The sequence below is a fragment of the Chiroxiphia lanceolata genome, chromosome 7, assembly GCF_009829145.1.
Source record: "Chiroxiphia lanceolata isolate bChiLan1 chromosome 7, bChiLan1.pri, whole genome shotgun sequence".
NCBI lineage: Eukaryota > Metazoa > Chordata > Aves > Passeriformes > Pipridae > Chiroxiphia > Chiroxiphia lanceolata.
This window is the reverse complement of record NC_045643.1, coordinates 18,661,634-18,688,856: the sequence shown is the minus strand read 5'-3', so window position 1 is coordinate 18,688,856 and position 27,223 is coordinate 18,661,634. Positions and strand designations below refer to the sequence as shown.

Below are 27,223 nucleotides of genomic sequence, written 5' to 3'. Positions count from 1 at the left end.
AAGCTGCATCTTGGTAACTTTTCTGAAAAGATAGTAAAAATTGAGACATTCTTCATCCAGTTATAAATGACAAAAAGACAATGAGTGTCAGTTCTGTATAATTCAGAATACCAGGTGTGTAAATGTAACTATTTTAATACTCTGTTTTTTAGACTGTTCAAAGCAAAACATTTTGCTTACATGGTGTTGAGCAGTTTGTTTCACTTACCACTATAAGCACCTTTATCTCCTGTGCTGCTGTTTGCTACTCCTAAGGTAATTGTTAACAGGAAACCAAGAACAGCCGTAGAGGATATACTGGGAAAAATAGTCTGATCACCTGGCTGCATAAAAATTGTTGTTTGTTGTAGCTGTTAAGATGCATCTGTTCAATAAATGTAATTAATTTGGAGAACATGCAGTTCTAGAAATGGTATGAGTATTGTGTTCGGGAGGAACCACACAGAAGGTTGATTCAGGCTACTAAAACTTAAAACTAGTTTATATTTCTGAACTGAAACAACACTGTATCTTTAGAACTTGTACAGTGAACCAATCCAAACCGGTTTTGCCAGTATTATTTTTTCATCTGGAATTACGTAAATTATAAAATCAAGCAGGTTTTTGAAAGGAAGTGGGAAGGGGATGTTTACATATTTTGCCTTTTCAGGACCATTTGATGTGCTGCATTAAAACTGCAGAGCTGAGTATCCACAAACTGTGTATTTCTTTGCGCAGTATATTGTTGATATAAATGATAGAAGTTCAGAAATGTAAAGCATTGTGCCTTCTAGGGAAAGTCTAAAATGTCTTGCCAAGCTCTAGCTTTTTCCATTCCACCTCTTCTATTTTCGAGAAATTATTTTTTTTTCTTTGTAATTAGCGAGATGGTTTTATGGAGGAGGAAAGTATTGCTGGCAGTAAGGCTTGCTCTAATATGTAGACACAGCAGGCAAACACCTTGCAGCCTTTTGGCTGGGTATCAACACACCATTAATAAGCAGACAGCTTGAAAACTCAGCAAGAGCAGTGTGTTTGTTACAAAACAGAGAAACGCCTTTGATCTGGCCATTGCATTTCTTAGAATCACTACATTATTATCCATAACAGGGTGCTCACATTTAGTTCATCACCATACCTAACTTGGTCGCCCTTTATACAGGGATTGTGAAAAAGAGGAATTCCTGAAGTACATGTTAGTTATAGATAACTCACAGCATGTTTGTTTTGGAGGAAGAGCAAAGGAAGGAAACTGACATATTTGTAAAACTTTTTTTTTTTTTTCACTCCTCATCTAGAGCAAATGAAAATAGCACAAAATTACAAGAGACCATCCAAGGTAACTCTAAGCTGTTTGTGTGCAGATTTGCTCCACCCTGTATAGGGTCTATTTTTGTTGTTCTTGCTGTGGTCACTTGAGACAAGTTTTAATGTTACTACATCTTGGGATGCTTATTACTGCATCAGGAGATGATAAAACCCTGTTCTCCCCTCAGCAACCTCTGTGGATAACAACAAACAGGTACAACATGCCCAGGCAGTGCTGGTTAGAGGGAGGGGGAGAAATCAGATACACCTAATGTGCCAGTATTGTTCAAGTGGCTCTGGATGATTTCTGTGACTCCTTACAGAAGTTGCTGAGTACAGGCATTACTTAAAAAGTAACTATAGTTACTGTTAGAGTATTAAAAGCATGCAAGTTTTGATTGTCCTGAAAGGCAAACTGCTACGACTTTGGTACAGACATCAACATGGTTTTAAAATACTTGTTTTCAAATCTTTACTAATTACTGTGAAATACGTGGACTGTAGTAAGCCAGCTTATAATTAGTCTGGGACCCTTCCTTCTCATGGGTCCTTTAGTGAAACTGTAGGGCAGTATTTATGCCAGTACAGTTTTCTGCTGTGGCAATGATTGAACACTGGATTAAGACTTTGAATAAGTTGGGCATGAAGAGGAAGCAGGGAAGGACTCTATCAGCAATAAATATCTGGGAGCCTAATTTAACAAAATGTTTTGTTTCCACATTAGATGCACATTTCTGGTGTGTTTTCTTCCTCTCTTTTGATCAAGGGTGTTTTGGACTTGAGCCAAAGACTTGTCTATACATGGAGTTACCCTAGAATAATTACTCTGGAAAAAGTAGCCTGGATTAACTCCATGGGAGCAGAGTATTGTTCCAGAAGGAGTTATTTGGAGTATCAACATATTTGAATGTTCTGTCTCAATTGCTCTTTTCTCACTTTCTCTGAATCTTAGCTTCTCTCTTCATATCCTGGATATTGGTAGAAAAGAATAACCCAGTGTTGTCATGCTGCTTGGAATTTGTGAATAGTTTTTGAATAGTTTTTGGAATTTTAATAGTTTGCATCCACTTCCCTGAAGCAGAGCACTAAACCAAGACCCTGTGCAAAAAGACCAAAACCTCTATGCTTGCAAATACCCTTCTGGAGTTATGGGTGAAAGCACGAGATAAAATGACCTGGGATCCAAAACCACATATTGCTTTCAAACAATTAAAAGGTAGGGATAAGAAATTCTCAGATATCTTCAGAGATAGGAAACGCTGGAGGAGGAGATGTAGGTAGTCTTGAGTCTCTGTCCTGATGTGCTGTCCAAAGAGTCTGGAAAACAGATAAATATGCCTTCCCTCCCGCCCCCCCCTTCTTCTTCTTGTGGATGTGTTGTGTGGGGAATACAGACTGAATACTGGGGTCATGCTGGCCGTAGTTCTGTATCAGCCTTAGCCCACTTCAGCACTGTTATGCACATGCTCGGTACCCGGACCGACCGGATCCTTAATGCCGCTGAACGCCACCCAGACCGGTGTGAGTCCCCTGGGGACACGGTTTGATGTATAAAACACCCCCACCGAGGGGGCTCTCTGCCCTTTTCCCCCGCCAGTGCGGGGAAACCCTCACCTGCGGCCGTGACCCGCCCCCGGCACGGCTTTATTTTCTGCCACGAAGGGCACAGACCCCCGATGCGGGGAGCGCGGCAGGCGCGGGCGATCCGCGGGCGGGGCGACTGCTCTGGCTGCCCTTGCCTGGGTAGGGGAGCCAAGCCCCGGCTGAGCCGTGCGGTGCCGAGCCGTGCCCGCCGCCCCCGCGGCGCGGAGCGGGCGCTCGGGGGCCGGGCAGCCCGCGGAGGGCGTGGCGGGGCGGGCCCGTGGCGGCGCGGGGCCGGCGGGGCAGGACGGGCGCGCCGAGCGCGGGGAGCGGCGGCAGGTTCCGTGCCTGGCGAGAGCAGATGGCGGCCGCGCTCCTCCTCTACCTGCCCCTCCTGCCGGCGCTGGCCGGCGCCTTCAACCTGGACACGGACAACGTGGTCAGCTGGAGCGGGGAGCCGGGCAGCCTCTTCGGCTTCTCCCTGGCCATGCACCGGCAGCTGGAGCCGCAGGAGAGACGGCTGTAAGTGCTCAGCGCCCCGCCCGGCCCCGTCCCGGGCCGCCTGCGGGGACCCTCTTCCCTTCCAGCGCCGGGAAACTTCCCCTGGCGGCGGGCCGGGGCCGCCAGCCCGCACCGGGTGCCCGGCTGGCGGCGGGAGCGGGGCGGGGGCTGCGGGGCCCTCGAGGGGCCGGGGCAGCACCTGCCGCGGGCGCTGCGGCGCCGCCGGCCGGGACAGCGCGGAACGGCGGGGTCGGGCCGGGAGCGAGCGGCCCCCCCCGCCCCGGGGGCCTGCGGGGAGGCGGGAGAGAAAGGGGAAGCGAGCGACGGCCCCCGCTGGGAATCCTTCCCGCTGGCTGTGCCCGCGGTGCGCCGGGAGGCTGGAACCCAGCGCGGGCTCCGGGGCAGCGCCGACCTGCTCCGCCGGTGCCTGCCTGCGGTCTCGGGTTTGTTCTCCCTGTGCCTGCCCGGCCTCCGGTATCCCAGGGGCTGCTGTTCAAGACGGCACCTGCCCGGGAGTGCAGGTGGGAGGTGATACAAGGAAAGAAGGAAAAATAAATCGATGTTTGTGGCATATGTATGAAAGCTAGGAACTTATTTTGGGAAATTAAGACAGCAAAGTAAGTCTCCTCTGTACGTCTTTAGCATCTCTGCTGCTTTGTGTCCATAGCTGAGCAGTGCTGGACCCCACCCTATCCAGTAGTGCTGGATAGAGTGTGTGTATAAAATATTGTTGTTAAATAAATGCCCCTTCCCCAAATATTTGGTTTCAAATCGAGGGAGGACACACCCGTTATCATACAGAGTTAGTGAGATAAGGAAGCTGGAAAGAAATAATATTATTCCTGAAGTTAGGAGGTAAACTTACTTAAAAATCCTGTGGGCTCATTTTGCTCACACTTACATTCTTACGTGATTTCATTAAAATTACAGTGTATGGAGGAGTATAAAGCACAAATAGCCATATTTCACCTTCTATCAGCAGATAAAATGACCCGTAGCATTCCAAAGAAGGAAATACAAATCTGTGAGCTCCTTTTCAGGGGCCCTTATCTTAAATCTTGACGGGATTACTCCTGCATTGGTCTCATTTTAGTTCTACTAAGAAAGCAGTGCCTGAAGCTTGTTAGGTTCCTTGTATATTGTCAGTACTGGTAGAATGTGTGTAGGAATATGCAGAGACAGAAAGCCAATTGCTGAGAAGTCAGTAGAAACACAAGGGCAGTCACAGTATTCAAGCTAGTCTGTACTATTTGGCTGAAATTCCTCAGAGATTATTGGCATGAAAGTTCTGTATTGTATGTATAGTAAGTGCTTCCTCAGGCAGTCCAAATCTGGGGACAGAGCAGAGCCAGATGCTATCTGCCTTGACATGACTTTCTGAATCCAGGCTTTCATGAGAAGCAAGGGTCTCTAATAGAGACAAAACCAGACTAGACAAACTGCGTTTTATGGTGATGTGCACTTCTGAGTATGAGGTGTCTTGGCCATTTTTCAAATCCATGGGTTTTAGCATAAGGAATTAAGAGTGCTACCCTGGGTAGCTGCTGGGTAGTACTCATGGAATGAAACCTTTTATGTCAAACAGGCATGCTGTAGTCACTTTGAGCATCATTTTTCTGTCTGTAAGAGTAGTAGTGTGTGGCTGTAAGACAACAAGACATGCTATACTGTAGCTTTCTTAGGGACTGAGGTGTGTTTAGCTCATTTTGTGTGAGTTCTGTCTTACGAAACAGATGGGAATTTTGGTGGCAAGACTTGAAGTGAAGCCTCCCTTATTGGGCTGCGTTTTTATATCAGATAAAAACGAGCTATGTTGAACTAATATCAAAGGATTTGTGTTGTGTTTTCTATGGAAACCACGTGCGGTTTCTAGATTGACTCTTCATAGATGGAACAATGTCTGCTGTCCAGATATACTCAGGGAAAGTGGAAAGTTATGGGAATAGAGGTCATACTGAGGTTTCCTACTGAGAAGTGAGTATGTCTAATACCTGTATGTCACCCACTATTTGTAACAGCAGGAATTTTAGTAGTTTATTATCAAGGGTGCAATACCTCTGCATTCCCAGATGCATTTTGGTCTTACCTCTGCTGCAAAAATGGTTTTATGTACAGCTGTCTCTTAGTCAGAAAGAAGTATTTATTTTACCCCTTCTTTTTGAATGGATGCTAACTTCAAAACTCAGCTGCAGTTTGAATGTGAGTGGTGTTAAGTAGTTGACAAAAATACACAAACCCCGTTTCATCACTGAAACTTAATTGAAAGTGACACTTGGGTTCTCATCTGGCAGAGGCCCTCATTTAAAAAAAATCTACCAGCCTAAGCAGGTAGAGCCTTCTAAGAGGCAGAGCCTTCTGCCTCTCCAGTTTTATAAAATTAGACACAGGTTGCAACAGACACATGCAAGATCAGTCCATCTTTGAAAAAACAAGAAAAAGAGAGAAAGTGAAACACATTAATTGTGTTCAAGAGCTAGTTTAGTCTGTGGCTTGGAGCAAGGCTTGGTAAAACAAACTAACAGTATGTAATTTTTCTCTTGCCTCGCTTAAGTGGTTCTTAAGTGAAATGATTCCCTGTTCCTCACACCGGATAATTCAGTGTTAAGCATTACAACAATCCTCTGTAAAGATGAGGGTGGAGAATGTCTAGGAAGTGTGACAAATAAAGGTACAGCTGAAATAATGTTTGATTAAACATGGTATTTACTTTTGATCAACTTTTTCTTAGTCACAGGATATTGTAGATTGCATATTAGCTTTGAATGACAATCTTTTAATGCTAAAAATGCCATGTTTGCTAATGAGGAATTACTTAACTCCCAGTGGTATGAGTAGATGCCTGTTCAGTTGCTTTTACTTTAGTTGTAAATGGTACTGAGTATAAGACTATGGGCTAGTAACAATATTTTGTTTTAGTTTATGAGTATCTTCAGGTTAGAAAAGTTGGAAAGTTTGTCAGTTGGAGAGGAGAAAAAATATAACTTACAGTGACTGAAAATGGACTGCTAATGGTGTATGGGTGTGAAAGACAGCTGAAGGCAATCTTAATGTGCATTGGGGAACATTAATGTTGGAGGTACCAAGGGCAGCCTCCCTGGATTTCTGTGTATGGTTCTGGTTCATTGTCCAGCACAGTGAATCAGGCAGCAGAAAAGACTAATGGAGCTCTGAGAGAGCTGGGCTTATTGCCCTGTATAAAGTTGTTCTGTTTGTAATCTCTTTGTCAATATGATGAAAGGCAGGGAGCTCTGGTTCTTGCAAGGGGGCAGTGGCACAACAGCAGTGCATTTCATCTGCAGACTGGGAGAACATTTGTAACTTGGAGGGTCTGAGACTCAGGGACAGCATAGCTGTAGGAGTAACGTGGTTAAAATGTAAATAGTCCTGTGATGGAGAATGTGAGTGCATCTAGCATCTGTAGATGGGAACTACACCAACTATATTATAAATATGTTACTGTTATAATAAATGTATGATTACTAGCTACTCACTACATATGTTGTGCAGGTAGTCACGTGTGTAATTGTATGTGTATAGAATATATATAAAAATGGTCTTTATTTGTGTATGCTCCGTGTAAGACATCCAGCAGGTCTGTTCCAGGTCATTTGTTTGTAACTCATGATGATTTAAGCAAATTAAATTGAATTGAATTAAAACAGAACCATCAAGAATACCTAAATATGTACATAACTTTCATGGAATCATAGAATCCTAGAATCATTTGTGTTGGAAAAGATGCTTAAGATCAAGTCCAACTGTAAACCTAACACCCTTTAGCCCTTTTTTATTTATGGTTTAGAATGATACAATCACAAAATCCCTGAGTTGCAAGGGACCCACAAGCATTTACTTGCATGTAATTCTGATGTTATTTTCAGTAGAAGTATGGAACTGAATTCATATGAGCTTCTTGTTATTGTATAAGGCAAAAAAGGAAGAAATTGTAGTTATCAACATTCAGGATCTTCCTATCAGCTGTGTTGTTGAAAGCTGTGGATAGGCACTTTATGTCAAGACTACACTGACCATTAGCAGCCATAAAGTCCTAAAAATTGCAGTGTCTTATTGAAATTTTTACTTGTAACAGGTTTTGCTGATACTGCACATCTCTACTGTGAGCTGTTGTATCAATACATAACACAGTTGCCTTAGGTCAGCAGGGCTGCTGACATTGCTGTACTGCTGCAGTGCATCCTCAGTGGAATTTAGCCAGTACTTCCGTGTTGTCTGAGGGCTTGGGCTCACAGACACTTTGCTCCAGCAACGGAGAGCTGGATTATGCTGGTCTGCAGTGGAAGATGACAATTTGTGCTTGCAGAGGTGGTGTAGTGTAGCTCAGACTTCAGGTGGACAGAGTTAGTAACAGCACGTTTACATATTCAGGATTAAAAGCTGTAATAGTGATGGTCTTTAGTTTAATTTACTTTTAATTTAGTTTAATTGGTTCTGTCAATTTAAGAGAGGATTTATACTCAATTTCATTTTTTTAGACTGCCTTCTTACTGTCTCATATTACCTGTATTTTCTTTTCTTGAGTGTGTCTCTGCTTTTTGTCTATGCAAACTATTCTTGGATAAACTGCTTAGTACACTTATTTGCTTTCTTAATTTGTAATAGTACAGGAGTTTGACTATGTTTGAGATAAGATGTCCTGTGGCAAAAGTCAGGATCAAATGAAGTTGTGAAGGAGGAGGGAGGAGTAGTTTAAGAGTTTCCCTGTGGTGGTAAGGGATAGATTTCTAAAAAGATGATCCATTATACTAGTACCATGGGTGAAAGAAGTGAGAAGATAAATTTACACTGCATAAGGGGAAAGAATGTGTAGTTATTACAGGTGGAGTCAAACTGCAGAAGGCAGGCTTTTTCCCAATACTGAGTTTGAGTTGTGCTGTTGGTTATCAGTATAGTAGAGACACGGCTGACAAGTTTACAGGTCAGGTATAAAAAAGATTGGAAATTCTGTATAATTGTCACTGTCTGACTCCCATTTGGGGTCCTTTTGTCTAGTTGTTTTCCTCAAAGGAACAGGAAATAATTGTGTGCTTAGACCTGCAGAATTCTGGTAAAGCATGAAGGATGGAACAGAGCATTGAGCTGATACATACTAAGAAGTTGCACTGATGTAACCACTTTCGTCAGTTGTTGAAGAGGAGCAGACCCTGCAAGGCACTAGTGTAGTCATAGGTGATACAGCAAAAATGTTCTTCTGTTAGGCCAGTTTAGTTCAGGTGGCTCTAAAAAGGTTGTGTCAGAAAACATATGCTATGGTACAGTCCTCTGTCATTAGCTGTGTGAGTTCATAGATTCAACTTCACTGCAGCATTAACTGGTGAGACAGACATTCATAGTGTAAAGCTAACCTTCCCACATGGTAAGTGGCAAAGCTCTTATCCCAGTCCTCCATCCCCTTCAGAAACTTGTTTTTCAAAAGGTCATATACTTTTCAGATAATGTTTTTTCCTTTGGTCACCTATAATTGCATAAGAATCTTGAGTAACCCTGTGGTAGCTGTGTTACTTTTTCTTAGGCTGGTGATATAAGAATTAACAAAATTCATTGCTGTGCTAGTTGGAGCTTTCCATGAGTAAGGACTGCAGCATATACCTTTGGTCAGCAGTCTGCCTTATGTGCAGACTCCAGCTTTGAGAAACAGCCTAGGCTGACAGCTTCAATTACAGCTCATAAAATTATGCTCTTACTGGAAGATACTTGTACCTGATACAACTCCTTAGTTTCATAGTTTTTTATTTTACTGATGCTGAGCCTAATTGGTGCAGCAGTGTCTAATGTGGGAGGTACCACGTCTTCGGGGTTGCTAGGGCACACCATGTACAGGGTAGAGGTGATGACAGGTTTAGAAGCATTTCGGCTTACGCTTTCTTATTTTTAAACATCTCAATAGAGGGGAATGGAAGTTTGAGGAGGCACAAATTCCTCTCTTCAGGCTGAGTGTTTGGAAAGAGAAGGGTGTTCTATAAGCTGTTACTCTGTGTAAAACATAGACCCGCCAAGTCATTGCAAGAGCATTAAAATGTAAGTGATGGCTCAATTAACCAAAATTGCTTTAAGTTCCTCTGGTCCAAATCTGTTGTACTCATTGCTTTCTAAAAGGATGACATTTATACGAGGTAGTTCTTATTGAATAATATTAAGATATAAATCAGCCCTGATGAACACAACATATGCTAGCCCACTGAGCTCTGTTGTGGCCAAAGTATGAGACACATCTCAGAAGCAAATCAAAAACTTAATCTTGCATCCTCTAAAACAAGCAAGGTTAAAATAGTGTAACTGGAACAAAACAATGTAGTGCAGTCAAGGACAGACCTTAATCTTGGGAAGGAGGAAAAAGGCTTTTCTCTTTGCTAAAGCAGATGAAAACTAATGAACTGCACAAAACATGAGTTAAGGACAAAAGGAAAGCATTCTCCTTGACAAGCTGTTGTGTTCTTGAGCAGGGTCTGTGGGTTCTGACAGCTCTGCTTAATGATGCCTGAAAGCTGGGCAGAAAAGTATTGGGGGGAGGGCTCACAGCTGGAAAGACCAGCAGCTAGTCTCTTGCTTTTCAAACTCAGCTGATGTAGACACACACAGATAGGCAAAGTAGATGTGTCTGTGTGCATGTCTAACATAAAGCCTTCCATGCTTTGTGATATATTCTATTGTGGAAAGGAGCTTTAGTTCTTACAGTGTTTGCTCTAAATCTTTGGGGGTAGAATGCATCCTGTATCCTCTTAGTCGGAGATATAGTTCAGTTTGAGAACTGTAGTTATAAGTTGAATGGGCTAAAATGTGTTTGAAGAGCATAACACTTAACCACATAAAACCTGAGGTAGGAGTGAGCTGGGGAAGCATTTTCTCTGCAGTTCTCTTTACACGGTGAGAGGTGGGGTGCTGGAGTGCTGACTGTGGCATGTGTGCTGTATGCATGTTCTGCCATGTCTCTCAGCTGTGTGGGCTGGAGCTGAGTGAAGAATGAAGGCTCCCTATGGTGTTGGCATCCTGAAAGCTTCAGTTGGCAGGCAGCTTCTTGAAGCTCATTGCTATCCCAGTCTTGTGGACTGACTGGCACAAGAAAATTTATGGTGCTCTTTAAACTTAAAATGTGACCCCATCAGCTACGTAAGGGTAGAAAGCAAGGCAGACAGAGAGAATATTGATCAAGATACAGGGATGCTGAATGAACCATTCAGGTATCTGCAAGTACGTAGCATGTACAGCACAAGGCCTGCTTTCTGTGTTCCACTCAGTTCCAAAGCAGCAGGGTTTGGAACAGACGTGCCAGGAGTCCTTCTGCAACAGGGGCATTAAAGGGAGCACTGTATCCTTACATTATCTGTGAGCTAGAATAATAAAATTTAGCATTTTTATTTGAGGATGTAGTTTTCTTTTGATTTCTGTTTCCGTTTTCCAAATCTTTTGAGGCCTTGAAAGCAGCAAAGAGCTTTCAAAAGGTGTGTGCAGAGTGATGAGATGTACTGGTAGTATTGGGCCCAGAATCGCTGCTGGGTTTGAGTTATTGGAAGAGATGCTACAATTTCTGTATTGATTTCACTCTTGTGCTGTCTACTTTGATGGTGAATAAGACTCTTTAGCTTGCATGTGCTTAAAGAATAAACCAAGGCAATCCTACCATCAGGTATGGATCTGCCCTCATCCAGACGTGAAGTTTCATGCACTGCATCATCTACTGTTAAAAATACTATTCACCTGTGTAGAGAGTCCCAATTAATCCCTTCTTTTGTTTAATCTAGTAATTACTCGTACCAAGTCAGGAAATAATAGTCTGAATTGTATCTTCAGAAATACTGGATATCCTGCTCAGTCTGCACCTGGACTATTGATGGGTCTGACCTGTAGCTGTACAAGACAAATGTAAATTTTTGTAGCATGTGGTTTTATTATTTAATTAAACATTTTTATTGATGTTTCTGAGAAGTTTATTTACTATTGACTGCCCTTTAATAAATATTCTGCAGTTGTATAGGCTTTTTCATACAAAAATCTCAATGTTATTCTTTATAAAATAGAAATGAAGAGGAGAACAAAATCACTGTTATGATGCTTGCTAAGATGAGTGCAGTTGTCTGTACTATATGTTACTAATGTTAATTTGTGAACAACAAAGAAAAACGTATGCAGAAGTGGGACAGGTAGGTTGGCTTCTCATAAATGTTCTTTTTTAAGGTCTAACAAGCAGAGAATAATGGTTTACTGATCTAACTTGTTCCTGTCTGGTGTCTCCACCAAATAAACCAGAATGTTTTCCAAATTAGCACATTGGGTTGCCTGGCATGTTACAGCGGTAAATAGCTCACCAGTCAGTGTGGGCCATTCTGTTCTCCTCTGTTAAACTCCACCTGTATGTGCCAGAGCAACTGTCAGTTTTGTAAGGAATGGAGTCTGGTAAATTCTCATAAGAGGCACCTCATCCATTTCAAAAGAACTACTGTTTAAAATCAGCTGTTTTTTAAATGTTTCAGAACCAGCCTGGGTCTAGATGAATCATTCTAGCCATAATGCCACATTTTGAGGACATATTTTATGGAAGGGACAAGATTGAGATTAGGCTATTGAGCAAAATGACTGTTAAAAAAAACAAGTAAGTAAAGATCCATATTATTGAATGAGCAGATGGTGGTCTGTGCTGTGAAACATTAGCTGGAAAATTAACATCTTATAGTGATATTTAGGAAGGGTAGGTACAGTAAGAGGCACAGGAATACTTGAAGAAAACTATACAGAATGGTCTGGGAAACATTGAAAAATTCATTAATTAGCATTGAATGTTTTTTGATTGCCGTAAAAGGCAAAAAGGTACTTGCATTGTGATTTTTGGAGCATTTACTAGTATGCATTGACCATTTTTGGCTGTGTTGGAGCTTTGGCTGGTTTTTTTGTTTCCTCTTACAGAACTGCATCTAAAAATATGTCATTTCCTGTCGTGTCATGTTTAGGCTGTGTTTGGAAGGGAGAAGGTCTGCAGAATCAAGACCAAAAGAAAGAGGGGTTCACAGGATGCGCCCTGTCAAGATGCCATCTACAACATAAAAATGTACTCTTGTCCTTCCAACATAACATGGACACATCCTGCCCTGTCAGCTAGCAGGCTTCTAGGTTACTTTTCAGCTGTATTCTCTGCATTTGTGTTCTACTTCCAAGGAGTTTGGAGATCTTTAAGGAACAGTAGATATGAACAATCAGCATTGTTGTTGAGTTTGCTGGTAGCTAGTGCCCATAGGAATGAAGAATTTCTTGAGAGACTGAATGTTACTTCAGTTTTAGTGAAGATGACATTTTTTGAAATGGAGCTGTATGTGCTTAGCCTCTGCTTGTTTCACTTGGCATTGTCACTTTCCTCAAAAGCAAGTTTATGAAATAGATCCTTAAAAAACAAAGGAAAACAAGATTGCAGATACACTGGGAATGACTCCCCCCTGTAATGCCTGAAGTTGTTTGATCAGCAGCACATGTGTGGGTCAAAGGTCTTCATGTTTATCCTGGAAATGGTCAAAAGTGGCAACCAGCTGCTGCTGATAGTAAGGACACTCTCATCGTGTGTAGCTGAATTTTCTGTGTCCTTCTTTTCTTATTGCTCTTCTCACAGTACTCTGCTAAGGGAATTACGAAGATTGGTTACCTGCGTAGTGGTGTTACATCTCCTGGCTCTTAGTGACGTATAGCAGAGTGTGTGAAAACATATCATGGCTCATATTGAATTACCTGTGATTGTTAATGTGAAAATGACATTATTTTCTTGGCCAAAGACGCTAAAATAAGTTTGATATATTTTTTTTCTTACATAACCAACTCCTGTAGCTGCTACTACAAATATGGAATAATTATGAGAGTCCCTGTAATCTTTTCATCCACTCAGTTTATTTTTCTGCTGTAATAATGGTAATTATGTAGTGTGGTCCAAGAATATTGCTGAAGACATTTGTTCCCTCTTCCCAGCTAAGCTGTGTTCCTGCCTATAGTGGCAATTCTGGTTGTTGTGAGATCAGATCCAGTCCTGGTAATAGCTGTCATACTGTTTGCACAACTTGCAGCCTACAGGAACATAGGGTGTTAAAAATACCTGAAAACAACTGTTTAATTCCAAATTCTGTGGAGAATGTGGGGAGTAGTGAAGAAAAAAGTGTATGTGTGAGGGGAGGCATATAAAAATTAAGTATGTGTGCATGTGGAGGAGAAGCAGTATGCAGAGGAAGAGAATGCCGTGGGTTTCTTGGCATAGTCTCAAACAAGTTATTTTGCAAACAGAAAAATCTTGTTCTTAGGTTTTTAAAGCTGGTTGAAATTCTCAGAGTTTGTACATTCCTATTAATAGTAAAATGTAACAGCTTCTTCTTCCACAAATATGTATATTGAGAAGTTTCTTGTGAATATATGATTTAATTCTGATCTGTTTGATCAGTGCTTTAGTATCTGCGTGGAACATAAAACAAAGGCTTTTTAAGCATCCCAACTATATAGGCATTTGTATGACCTGTTTGTCCTCCAAAAATACCTTATTGGAGTGACGTTCTTCCAAGTAAATTGAATGCCAGTGTTTTCAGTTAATTTGAAGGTGTGGGGGGACTATGTGTTATATACCCAGTGACACATCTGCTTTTCTCATTAAGTTCGTGACTTGGATGAAACGTCTTATTCAAACTGTGGATTCTGTTGTAGGCATTTAAGCCAGGGCTATGATGATCTTAAGACTGCAAGAATAATTTGAACTGTGCTTTAGCATGCAAGTGACTTTTGGCTGTCGAAATGAGTGTTTGATGGCTGTTTGTGTACTTGTTCTCTATAAAATATTTATTAGGGATGACGTATCAGGAAGGTACATGCTTTTTCTACACATGTGGAGTTCTTTAGCCTGGTCCCACATGGACTCTGTAGTCCATGACCTTATGGTGGCAACTGGGCAGGTACAACTTAGCTCAAGAGTGCCAGTGTTGGTCTGGTGTGGGAGAGCTTCCCCTTGGGGTGCTGGTTGGTATGTGTTAATTAAATGTGATGAACTTCTGTTCAGACCGTGAATCTGTCAGAGTCACATATTACTATTTCTGTGGGTATGTATCTAGTGCAGAAGGTTTCTACCTGTCTTCGTTTTCTCCCTACAATTTGGAGGGAGATAGTGGTAAGTCTGGAAAAGGAGGAACAGGAGGAATCTCATAATTGGATGTACGAGTGAAGGAACTAAGGTTGGGTTAGCTGAGGAGCAATTGCTCTTCGTATACTGCAGGGCTGTGGGATTAGTTGCTGTAGCACGTTATATTGCCCGTTGATTCTACAGTGAAATGTCTGACCCTCTTGCTGTACTTCTTTCACGCCCTTTAATGGTTTTATTATGGTCGTAAATGAAACTGATGTACTTCATTCACTGAAGGAAATAGGGGAATGACATTTCAACCCAAATATTTGTTTTGTGCTGTTATAGAACTGCAGTTTTTAAAAAAATGTCTTTTAGCATGTTGATGAACAGTATAAGCCTGTTAGAGGGGTAACTACTTGTTACCCCTCTAACAAGTAGTGCATTCAAATGTCCCTGGGCACACTGCACTTTCAGATTTTATTTTTTTTTTTTTAAGGCAAAGTCTGAGAAACTGTTTCCGTATTTTGATTATTTCCATGTTTATTTTCTAAAACATATAGCTAATAGATGACGTGATACTTCTTTAATTTTTCGAATGGAGATGCTATGTGTTGACTGGCTGCTTCATGTAGCAGCTGCTGCTTCGTTAGAGCCCGTTTTGTCTCGGGAGCTGGGCCAGCACTGGATGAGGCGATGGGACCAGGGCCCTGCTGTGTGGGCGCTGCTGGCAGGAGAGCAAGATTGTGGCGTGGGGGCACCAGGGATGGACAGTTCACTCGCTCTGTGCTTGCAGATAGCTGGGGACCGCTGGGTCACCCCTGCTTTACTGCAGCTGTCCTTGCTTTCTTGTCTTGCTGCTGTCGGAACCTGCCCCTTAGTGCACCGTCGCTGGGTCGTGCCCGAATGGCTGTGGTGGGACCCTCAAAGTTCAGTCAGTCTACTGCAGACATGGTGGCTGCGGGCAGGGGCTGGGCTGGAAGTACCAGCACCTCGCCTTCCAAGTTGGTTTCTTGAAATTGTACGCTTGTCACTTCTTGAGTTAAACTGCACGTTATTGTAAGAGGATTTCATGCAGTGCCACACACACTGCCAAGTTAGAAAATCTGAGTGAAAATACCTCTAACATTATTTCTTCCATAAATTTGTCGTAGATTAATTATAAAAATAACTGTCTGTTTTACAGTACCATTTCGCACTCAGGTCTGTTCCTGGCATGGGTATTGTTCTTTCCGTTAAATCAGAATGACTGTATAGCTTGTGAAGGAGAAATTAAACCTGTAAGTAATATACAGGTTTTGCTTGCTATTTCACAGTAGCAGTTTGACAAAACTGTGAGGTATCTCCTGATCAAAGTCAGAGAATGGTGTCTGAAATGGAAAACCGGATTTTGAAACTCAACTTTGGAGCAGACCGTACCATTTCTTCTAAGAAATATGTCTTGTACCAATGGAAAGGAGATCTGCAAAACTCTATTTCAAATCCGTGCAGGCTGGCTCTGGACTGTGAGGGGAAAGGGTTTATTTTTCCATGTGACTTTCAAAAAGTCAAGTGGCCTTTCCAAAACAACAGGTATCTTTTTGCTTTGTAGTATCTTGCCGTAGTCCTTATGCTGCTTTTGGCTTCTTTTTTCCAGCCTCTATCATAATCTGTTTCCTGAAAAAGGCTGAAGGAGTAAAATGAAAATCACAGTCCTTCAAATGCCAAGCCTCCAGGCAACAGAGATTAATGGTGTACTTGGCCATGGCTTTGCACTGGTAGTTCCAAAATGCAGCTGTGGAGTAGCAGATTAGGAGAATATTCAGTCACTTAAAATAGCTGTTAATAACATACTGGCTGTGATGGATGTCTCTGTGAAAAGCGTCATGAGTAAGTTCTCTGCTGACACGATTACTGGTTGTATTTTGCTGGAAGAGGGTTGTCTTTTGGGAGGAGTCCGGTCTCATGGTTCAGCTCTGGTTCCCATTAACAGCCCAAGTGTTTGAAGGGACAATCTCTGTGCTAATTAGTCTGTGGTGCTCTTGTCTTATGACTTGTTTCTGTTCTGGGAAACCAAATCCAGGCACAAAGCAGAGGTGGTGCCACCAGTATTCAAATACTATATCTGTCACATTGACTAACTTGAGTGATGCTGACACACTGTGTTGGTTAGACGTTCCCATCTCCAGTGTTTGTCAGTTCTAAAACCAGCTGAGAACAAACCAGTGCAGAGGACTGAAAATACAGCTCTTGTGGAGGGCTGTAGATGTCCACATTGTGGACAGCATCAGAGGTCTCTGCCTGGAGGTTGTAAATATTTGATAGACGACTAGTGACTGTGAGTGATGATTTGGTAGTAAATTTTAATCTAAGTATGAGTTAGAGCTAGTTACTCTATTTTCATTTTGTTCAATCTAGTGAAACTCCTTGCAAGAAGATACTGGAACTGGGAGAGAAAAAGGATGCAGGAGTCTCTCTGTCTAGTCAGGGTTGGAGATGTTTCATAGCATTTAGCTTCACACTTTCCAAACTTGCCCCCCTTGTGTGTTATGGAGTCTTTCTGAAAACATAATGAAATGCAAAGTCTGCAGCGGCAGCATTGTTATCTGAGAACAGCAATAATAAATTGGACATTTGTGCTCAATGAAGGCTACAAAATTGGAAATTACTTACACCACTGACTATCTTATTTCCCCTGTATGTGGAAATGGTTAATGGTTTGTTACCCAGGAAACACTTCTATGATTTCTACTCCAGTCTGTTAGAGCTGAAACTACTGATGTGTTGCTTTTACTTTTAAAGAAAGGCTGGCAAAGATGTGGTGCCTTGTTTAGGTAGAAGATACCATGGAAAAGGAAAGAATTTAAGGCATGAAGAAAACTTTGGGAGATAGAGTATCTGAACTTGGTACAGACTGTGGTATTTTTTATATTTGTTTAAATCAAAAGGTAATTTACTCAATGGAGCCTCTTAATTTAATGAACAGGATTTGCTTTAAAAAAATGTTGAAGATCTTCTCCCTCCTTTGACTTGATTTCTTTTGAGTAAGTGTTTATTCCAAAATAGAACTGTAATGAATCTCTGATAATTTTCCTTCTCTGAAGTATGTTGTGAAAATTTTACATTGTCTTCGGATAGTTCCAGGCTATAAGTGAGGAAAATATTTTCACTGTGGAGTGAAGGAATAATTCCAGGAACTTGGAGGGTTTTTGGCTCTCTTTTGATATGGTTTTCTCATCTTAACTTAAACTTTCCTTTTGGAAGTGACCAAGATAGTTTCATGAGGAATACTGGAGGGAGTTCAGATAGCTGTGAGCAGATACTACTCCTAGTTCTCACTGTTGTTTTCATTAGCTGAGAAGGAGCCACAGCCACCTCTAAACGTCTCAAAAATTACCAGTGAAAGCAGGGAGGGTTTTAAAATCTGCACCCTACTGCTTAATATTTTGTAATGTCTGTTAGAATGGAAAGTTGGTTCTGGTGTATTTTGCTTTGGATCTCAACAACTCTTTTGGGCTATTTTTGAATAAATGAAGTTATACCCTTTCTTCTTGACGTTCCCCTGACTTTTCTTGTCAAATACCAGTTGTTGAAAGCATAAAATAATGAAGGAAATGCAAAGCTCAGTATGCCAAGGGGGCCTGTAGGCCCAAGTGCGGAAATCGGACGGAGGTCTTGTGGTTTGCGTTGCCGTGGCATCAGGGGCGAGAACTTGGAGTGAGGTGTAGGCCACGTGGTCTCATTCTTCTACCTGATACCCAAAAATGTTTTGTACAAAGGAAGTACACCTCCTACCAAGAAACGTTCTATAAATGTGCCCACGAAGAACGTTAACGTTTGACCACAGTCCCACCAGCAGCATTTTGCACAGTTATGGCTATAAAGTATAAAAGTACCTCAATTTTGCATCTAATCAGGGGATGATAATTTGATTCAAAATTGCAGGGACAGATCGATGGGTTTGTCCTCCTCGCCCTCCCCAGAAGGGATGCCTTTTGGTAAGCCTCGTGTCCTCAGCTGGGCTGAGTGTTGACCTGGGATGTTAAGCTTGTGATTGCAATTGCATTGTTAGTGCTATATATAACTACTCTACAGTTATAGCTACTCTACAGTCTGCATTATCACCAGCAGTCCAAAAGAACCTTATATGTTGCATTCAATAGATCCTGCTATTCATGAGTCCGACAGGCTCTTGTGGATGTGACCAGCCCTGGAGTTCACAGACTGTTCGTGCATCTGGCCTCGGAGCTATAGTTATGTGTTTGCAACACCAGTCAACAGCAGAAGGCAAACTGAGTCCTGGTGCCTACCTGAATGTGGGCAATGAGTTCCTGCTTCATTCTGCTTCCTGGAGATGTGTTTATGGAGACAGGTTTATGAAGCATGTTTGCTACGTACAGTTATCTAAAGGTGTGCTCCAGACCTAGATAAAAGTCAGTAAGATGTCTTGATGCCTTTTCTGAGGCTTGAGTAGTGCTTGGCATAACTGGCAAAATGGAGTTTTTCTTGCCTCAGCTGTTTTGTTCAGGTAGGGTGGGTGGGTGTAGGGTGGGTGTAGCTGTGCTATGGGGTTACACAGAGGGGTGTGGTGCTATGCTGGTCCCTCTTGAGAGTGGGGCTTGTGCCTGTCCCTGTTGCATTCTGACTGCACCTTGCACATGCAGGTACAGCTGGTCAGATGATGCAGTCAGATCCACCTGAGCCAAAGTTGTGCCTCAGTGAGGTCAGTTAAATGGACATCCTGGAGCTCTGATTTTATGGGATTATCTCATATTTGGCCCTGAATCTGGGACTGTAAGGAAGTAAATCTGTTCCTGTAAGCCAGCAGATGCTCATAATTGGCAGTGGGACTTCAGTCATTATCACGTATTTCCAAGAAGTAATTAAGAGAAAGCAGTAATTAATCTAATTCTAACACAGAGAGCAACTGGACTGATTAATTTGGTTAAAAATTAGAATTTTAGTTTGAAATTGGAAGGTACTTGTTTTAATTATAATTAGAGCTAAAGAACATTGTAGTTTTATGCTGGAGTATGAGAGAATTCTGATTTTTTTTCCAACACTGTCACTCTTTATAGTATATATTTAAGCAAGAGGAAGGGGGAAGATCAGGATCCAAGTTGTTTGAAGCATCTGTTCCTCTAATTTATGAGGAACAGTAATACTTCTTTTGTCTGACTTTTAGCTCATATGGTAAACATTAGATACTAAGTCATCATAACTCAAATATTAAAAAGCTAAGGCTCTGAAAGGACCTGATGCTCAGAGATGTTTATGTTCAGTATACTGTATGGCTGAGCTTATGTTCTCTGTATAGTAATAAGGCAAACCTGCTATGGGATAAAAAAATCAGTAAAATTGTCTGCATGTTGGAGCCTTTTGTTTCTGACTCTGTGGTCTTGACATTGGGGTGTTATTTAGGTATCTAAACATGGGTTCTGGAACCTGATTTTGGGCATTTCAGACCTGAATTGAAAGTAGTGACGGTGCACAGACCTTCAGGAAGAAGTCCCAGTGAATAAAATGAACCGTACTGTGATCATGGGTGGGGAGAAATTATGAACGCATTTTTGCGACCCTTTGTTTGCAGAACAGGTTCTTAGGTTTTAATGTCAGTGTTTCATCTACCAGTGTAAGGAGATAGTGATAGCTAGGAGAACACCTCCTCACCCCACCCCTTATCTGTTTCCTTTTGCAGAAAGAGCTTCTGGTTGCCACTGAGAAAGCTAAAATGAAACATGCATGGCTGCAGAAAAACCTAACCTGTTTTTAGCATAATGAGCTCAAACTTCATTAAAATTCTTCTATTAAAACACAGCTGAGTAAGTAGCCATACAGTAATGATTGGAATGAGTCCTTAGTCTGGATTGACTCTGTTGAGCACGTAGCACAGCTCAGAATACAAGCTGATTCATTTGGACTGCTGCAGTCATGCTGAAATTCATACTGATGCATGGTACACGTCATACTTCTTGAATTTTAAATTAAGTAATTTGACTTCTATGATAATTTTGATTTTTCAAATGTATCTCTTAAACAGTAGACAAGCTGAATAGTAGCTCTGCTGATCCCAAGTCACAATGCGCTTGCAGTGGGATTTTTGCTTTGCTTTATTTATTCAGCCAAAGATTAGATGCATGTGACTTTCTTACTTAGGTTCCTAATAATGTGATAATCCTCATAATGTTTATAATCCTCGTGATCTTCTGTAACCTGTCTTGCAGAACCTGGGAGCATAGGTTTAGTCTTCTCTGCTGTGGTCTGTGGGTCAGAAAAGTAGTAAAGAAGGACAAAGGAGTTATGCCTCTTTTTAATGGGTCTTACACTTGAACTGATCTAATCCTTTGCAAACGCCTGCTTATAGTGTGTGCTACTGTTGAACTGTGTTGTAAGGACTTACAGTGGTGGATTCAAGATTTTTGTATTTGATAAACCTTGAAGACTAGTGACAGGATTCCTGACAAAAGTTCTTTGAAGTCTGGGAAGTTTTAAATAAGTCTGCTTTGAATTACTTTGTTTATACAATGGAAAATAACTTATGCAAGATTAGGGAAAAATAACTTACACAAGATTTTTATGGGGGGATATGAGCATTGGAAAGGATCTCAGGTTGCCTGTTTCCTTTGAGATCATGTTGGATTGATGTTTGTTTTTTTTTTGCCCTTCCCCCCCCTTTTTTTTTTTTGTTCTGTTTGTTTTTTTGTTTAAGGAAGGCTGAACAATCTGCTGATCTCAGCAGGTGTCTGAGATGCCATAGGATGTTTGGGGCATCTTATCACAGAATATGCTGAGTTGGAAGGGACCCACAAGGATCATCAAGGCCAACACTTAGCCCTGAACAGGACCATCCCTCAAGAGTCACACCATGTACCTGAAAGTATCATCTAAATGTTTCTTGGACTCTGTGTTGGTGCTGTGACCACTGCCCTGAGGAGTCTGTTCCAGTGCCCACCACCCTTGGGGTGAAGAGCCTTTTCCTAATATCCAACCTAAATCTAAACCTGACACAACTTCAGGCCATGCCTTTGGGTTCTGTCACTGGTCACTACAGGGAAGAGATCAGTGTCTACCCCTCCTCTTCCCCTCACAAGGAAGTTGTAACAGCAATGAGGTCTCCCCTCGATCTCCTCCACGCTGAACAGACCAAGTGCCCTCAGTCACTCCTCACACGGCTTCCCCTCAAGGCTCTTCACCACCTTCGTTGCCCTCCTTTGGACACTCTTTAGTAGCTTAATGTCTTTCTTATATTGTGGTACCCAAAACTGCACACAATATTCAAGGTGAGGCAGCCCCAGTGCAGAGCAGAGCAGGACAATCCCCTTCCTCTACTGGCTAGCAATGCTGGGCATGATGCCCCCCAGGACATGGTTGGCCCTCCTGGCTGCCAGGGCAGTGCTGACTCATATTCAGCTTGCCATTGACCAGGACTCCCAGGTTCCTTTCCATGGCACTGCTTTCCAGCATCTCATTCCCCAGTCTGTATGGACGTTCAGGGTTGCCCCATTGCAGGTGCAGAATCCAGCACTTTCCCTTGTTGAGCTTCATATGGTTGATGATTGCCCAGCCCTCTCATTTGTCTAGGTCTCTCTGCAGGGCCTCCCTGCCTTTGAGGGAGTTTACAGCTCCTCCCAGTTTTGTATCATCTGCAGACTTGCTTAGTATTCCTTCCTGTCTCCAAGTCCTTTATGAAGATGTTGAAGAGCACAGGGCCCAAGATGGAGCCCTGTGGCACCCCAGTAGTGACAGGTCTCCAGTCCGATGTTACCCCATTCACTATTACCCTCTGTGCTCGACCCCTGAGCCAATTGCTCACCCACCACATGATGTGTTTATCCACCTGTGTGCTGGACAGTTTGTCCAGAAGGACACTGTGAGAGACAGTATTGAAAGCCTTACTGAAATCCAAAAAGATGACATCAACTGGCTTCCCTGGATCAACTAGGTGGGTTACCCTGTCATGAAAGGAAATCAGATTTGATAAGCAGGACTTTGCTCTCACGAAGCTGTGCTGGCTGTGACCAAGGACTGCATTGTCTTTCGTGTTTTTTTCAATACCTCCCAGAATAATCTTCTCCATAACTTTACCAGGCACTGAGGTGAGACTGACAGGCCTGTAGTTTCCAAGGATCTCCTTCTTGCCCTCCTTGAAAATCGAGACAACATTCACCAGCTTCCAATCAGCTGGAACCCATCCAGATTCCCAAGGCCACTCAAAAATTGTCAAGAGGGGCTTTGAGATGACATCAGCAGCTCTTTGAGGATTCTGGGATGAATCCCATCGGGCCCCATAGATTTGTAGGGATCCAGCTGGAGCAGCAGATCCTGCACAATTTCAGAGTCGACTGGGAGTTGATGATGCTCTCAATCATGGTCCTCCAGCTCAGGGCACTGAGACTCCCTTGGTCCATCATCCATGTTGAAGACAGAGGCAAAGAAAACATTAAACACCTCTGCCTTCTCTCTGTCCCTGTTTGGGAGGTGACCATCCTTATCCTGTAATGGGCCAGTGATATTTCTACACTACCTGTTGCCATCAATATATTTGAAAAAACTCTTTTTACCGCCCCCAACATTTCTGGCAGCTGCCACTCCAGCTGAGCTTTGGCCGCATGAATTTTCTCTCTACAATGGCAAGCAGAATCTCTATTCTTCCCATGTCACTTGACCTTGTTTCCACTGGGCATACACTTCCCTTTTATGCCTTATTTCCAAGAAAAGATGCCTACTCAGCCAAGCCAGCCTTCTGCCTGACCTGCTTGATTTCCAGCATTTGGGAATTGCTGCTCCTGTGCCCTTAGGAGGTGATGTTGGAAAAGCGACCAGTGCTGATGGACCCCAGCACCTGCAAAAACATTTTCCGAGGAGACCTTACTTACTAATTTTATGAGCAGCCTGAAATCTGCTGTGATCATGTTCAGAGTTGAGGTTTGATTGGCACTTTTCCTTCTGTCAACAGAGATCTTAAATTCAGTCACCCTGTGGTCTCTGTTGATGTCAGATGGCACATCTTTCCACTTTATATTCCGTTGGCTGTGCTGTTTATTCCCTCGTGTCTCAGTAGACCTTCCCTCTGACCAAATCGTCATCAAAATCACGGTCACATTATGGTGTGTTGTAAAAGGTATCATTTAGCTGGGGAGAGGATATAGTCTCACTATCCCACAGAAAGGAACAGGGTCATAATTTTCTTGATCTAGCACCACCACTGTCAGTAGTATGCAGACAGAACAATTAGACCAAATCAAGTATTTAAATTCAAGAAGCTTTTAGTTGTGTTCACAATGTTGATCAAATTTGATCAAATTTTTGTAAGTGAAGTTCAGTACATCTTATTTACGCCCCCAACTTTGAGTGAAAAAGTAGAAGTAATGAAAATTCTGTAAGTTAGGAAGTCAGTGCCTCTACTTTCTTAAAAGTTATGGTGGTTAGTGTTAAAAAGAATAATTTCATCTGTCTTTCCCTGGGCAATAACAGAACTGAGGAGAAAATGTATTTATTCCCACTTAGTAATAGCTCAGAAACAGATGCTTTGCAAAAGAATTACTCCAAGAGATGACAGTTAAATGCACTGTTGGCAAAACGGGAAAATGAAGTTATTAATGGCCTTTCTAAAAGCAGGGTTGTTTAGATTGCAAACTCTTGAGATTTCTGAAAAAATGCTTGAAAAAGTTGGCAGACGTATCTAGGGGGAAAAGCAGGAAACACTTTAAACCAAAACCCACGTACACTGTGTGCCCTGCTTTTATATGTGTATGGATCAAAAGCAAATATTTTACCTGAAAGTTTCGGCATTCAGGGGTTTACCTTCTTGAGGAGGACAAATTATGGATTGTGGGAGAATTTATTTCTGTAAAAGTGATGAAAATTTGGTCGTTTCACAAACATTTTACAGATGTAATTTTGTGTTTTAAAACATCAGTTTTGGGTTTACTTTAGGGACATTAAATAAATATTAATAACAAAAATTATATATTGAATGTAATTGATCTCCATGCAGCACTACAGATTGGGGGCAGAGTGGCTGGAGAGCAGCCAGGCAGAGAGGGACCTGGGAGTTTGGATTGACGGGAAGCTGAACATGAGCCAGCAGTGTGCCCAGGTGGCCAGGAAGGCCAGTGGCATCCTGGCCTGGATCAGGAGCAGGATCAGGGAAGTGATTCTTGCCCTGTACTCAGCACTGGTGAGGCCACACCTGGAGTGCTGTGTCCAGTTCTGAGCCCCTCAGTTCAGGAAGGATATTGAGGTGCTGGAGCAGGTGCAGAGAAGGGCAACTAGGCTGGTGAAGGGACTGGAGCACAAGTCCTGTGAGGAGAGGCTGAGGGAGCTGGGGTTGTTCAGCCTAGAGAAGAGGAGTCTCAGGGGAGATCTCCTCACTCTCTACAGCTCCCTGAAAGGAGGTTGTAGCCACGTGGGTGTCAGCCTCTTCTCCCAGACAACTGTTGGTAAGACAAGAGGGCATGGTCTTCAGCTGTGCCAGGGGAGGTTTAGGTTAGATATTAGGAAGAAATTCTTTACAGAAAGGGTAATCAGGCATTGGAAATGCCAGCTTTGCCCTCCTGGACTCTAATGTCAGGGATATCTTCTCAAATGTTTTTTGTACGAGGGTTGGGAAGCACATAGTCTGGTTCAGCATCCATCCATCCATCCATCCATCCATCCATCCATCCATCACACCTGCAGTGTTGCACCATCCACACACCATTATCTTGTCCTTGGTCTTTCAGCTGAGCACGATGTTTCTTCCACAAAGTATTGCATACAGGTTGCTGAAGCTAACTAGCTTCAGTCAGCTGCCTCTCAGCTGCCTGTGCTTTCTCTGTGTGTGACATTTCAAAGAAGAAGAAAATGTAAGAATTTTTTTGACACCCTTATTTTGCAAGTAAATATGTCTGCTGGTGGTTTTGTGATAATACTCATGGTGTACAGTTGATACAGAAAAAAATTTGCTTTACTCAGTTTTTAAAATAAGAACTTTTCACATTTGTTTACCAGAACAGTGTCTAAGGAGAGGTTGTTAGAGTAGGCTTTTTGTAGGAGAAATAAGTACTTTGTGGACCTGTTCTTGATGAGAGATTTGTTGGAGAAAAATTTTCAGCTTCAAAGTGGAGTATCTGTCAAAGGAGAGGAGAGGGGAATGCATGTTTGCACAGAGCCTGGAACAGTTCAGTGGATACTTGCTTGGGCCAGAAGGGATCTTGCTTTGATCAGAGATACCAAGATGCCTTTAAATTCAGGCAAACAGTGGTGCAGGACTGGTGTAAAACTAAAAGACATCTTGAAAACCACTTGTATTTACTGTTTGAGGGGTTTCTGGTCATTTTAGAAACAATATTTTTCCCACCCTTATCAACAATTCCTAGTAAGGCAAAAAAATACCCCACTTGACTCCCTGTTTGCAAAATTGCCAGACACCTACTTTACTTTTATCAGCCACTGTTAGTGAATACTGCAACAATGATAGCAGTAATAACAATACAGGTACTGCTTTGCAGGGCCAATAATTGCAGAACTGTTACTGCTATACAGCTTTTTCCCCCCCTTATTTTTTTTTTTAAAAGAGCAGTGCTGTGATGTAGCTTTTCATCCATCTTCAAGTGTTTGCACGTCAAACATCTAGCAATGTGATGAAAACGCTTTCTGATTCTGTTGCCTTCCTCTTCTCTAATATTCCTTCTACAGATCTCTTTAAATTATTTTGCTTTCCCTGCAGATTGCTGGTTGGAGCTCCTCGGGAAAAGGCCTTTCCAGCCCAACAAGCCAACAGAACAGGAGGACTGTACAGCTGTGACATTGCATTTCCAAATAAAAATTGCATACGTATCAAATTTGATGAGGAGAGTAAGTTTTTCAGTGCTTTTGTTTTTAATTTAAAGAGTTGTCTGATTTTTCTTGTTTGATGTCCTTTCCAGAGGCAATGTATCAGACAGTTGCTTCTGGGAATTTATACATAACTCCTTTTTGCATCAGAATAAGTTGTAGCTTAATTGCTAAGATAGTATGAGATGCTTAAATATTGGTAGATTCTTACTCTTTTGTAAATTGATGTAACATGAAGTAGTAGGCTAGAAGTGTTTATTAAAATGGGTATTGTTAGTGATAAAATGTACAGACAGTGCCACCTGCAGACTGTCTGGTGTTCTATGTGAAGTGCTTCTCCTGACAGACTTCAGAGAAAAAGAAAAGTAAAAAGAAAATGTAGTTAACTCTTAATATTTTAAGTTGTATTATGATACTCTGCAGCTGACCCGAAGATGGAGAGTAAAGAGGACCAATGGATGGGTGTAACTGTCCAAAGTCAGGGGCCAGGAGGAAATGTGGTGGTAAGTGTAAAGGACTAACTTATAAAAACATTTGAGGTCTACAGTAAATGTTCTAAATGTTTCTGTGTAGCTTGCTGAAAGGTAAATTGCCTAAGTTTATTCCTGGGATTCCTTGTAGGTAAAGACATAAATGTCTCCTTAGCAAAGTAAGGCACTTGAGATAGTAAGAGCTTTAAATTAGCCTCTCTTATAAAGAGATTTAGCCTCTCTTTATAACCTTCGTAACAATCTAGGATGGACAGTTTTCAAGGGTGCCAGTTATTTTTTGTCATATACACGTCGTTTCTTTTAAATATCGCAGAAATAGGGAAGAGTAGTGTAGGTCATAAAAGTAGCAGGTTGTCATCAGTTTGTTTTCCAGGATGATCAGGCTCACTTTACCTTTCATCAGGGACTTTGTCTGAGTTGCATCTGTGAATTAATGTGGTCATTACACTGCAGTAAGACAACTAACTATTCTTTATTT

At 42.1% G+C, this 27,223-nt stretch overlaps 1 protein-coding gene across 5 annotated transcripts in view; it reads left to right on the top strand.

Moving 5' to 3' along the window:
- ITGA6 (integrin subunit alpha 6) overlaps positions 1-27,223 on the top strand; it is a 135,884-nt gene that overhangs the window by 84,951 nt on the left and 23,710 nt on the right. For 3 of the 5 annotated variants that reach the window (XM_032692878.1, XM_032692877.1, XM_032692876.1), the window contains 2 exons: positions 26,148-26,275; positions 26,678-26,757. In XM_032692878.1, the coding sequence (XP_032548769.1) occupies positions 26,689-26,757 (69 nt within the window). In that variant the 5' untranslated portion in view covers positions 26,148-26,275; positions 26,678-26,688. Of the gene's footprint in view, positions 1-3,148; positions 3,391-26,147; positions 26,276-26,677; positions 26,758-27,223 lie in introns of those variants that run through there. The other 2 variants (XM_032692874.1, XM_032692875.1) reach the window with 2 other exon arrangements.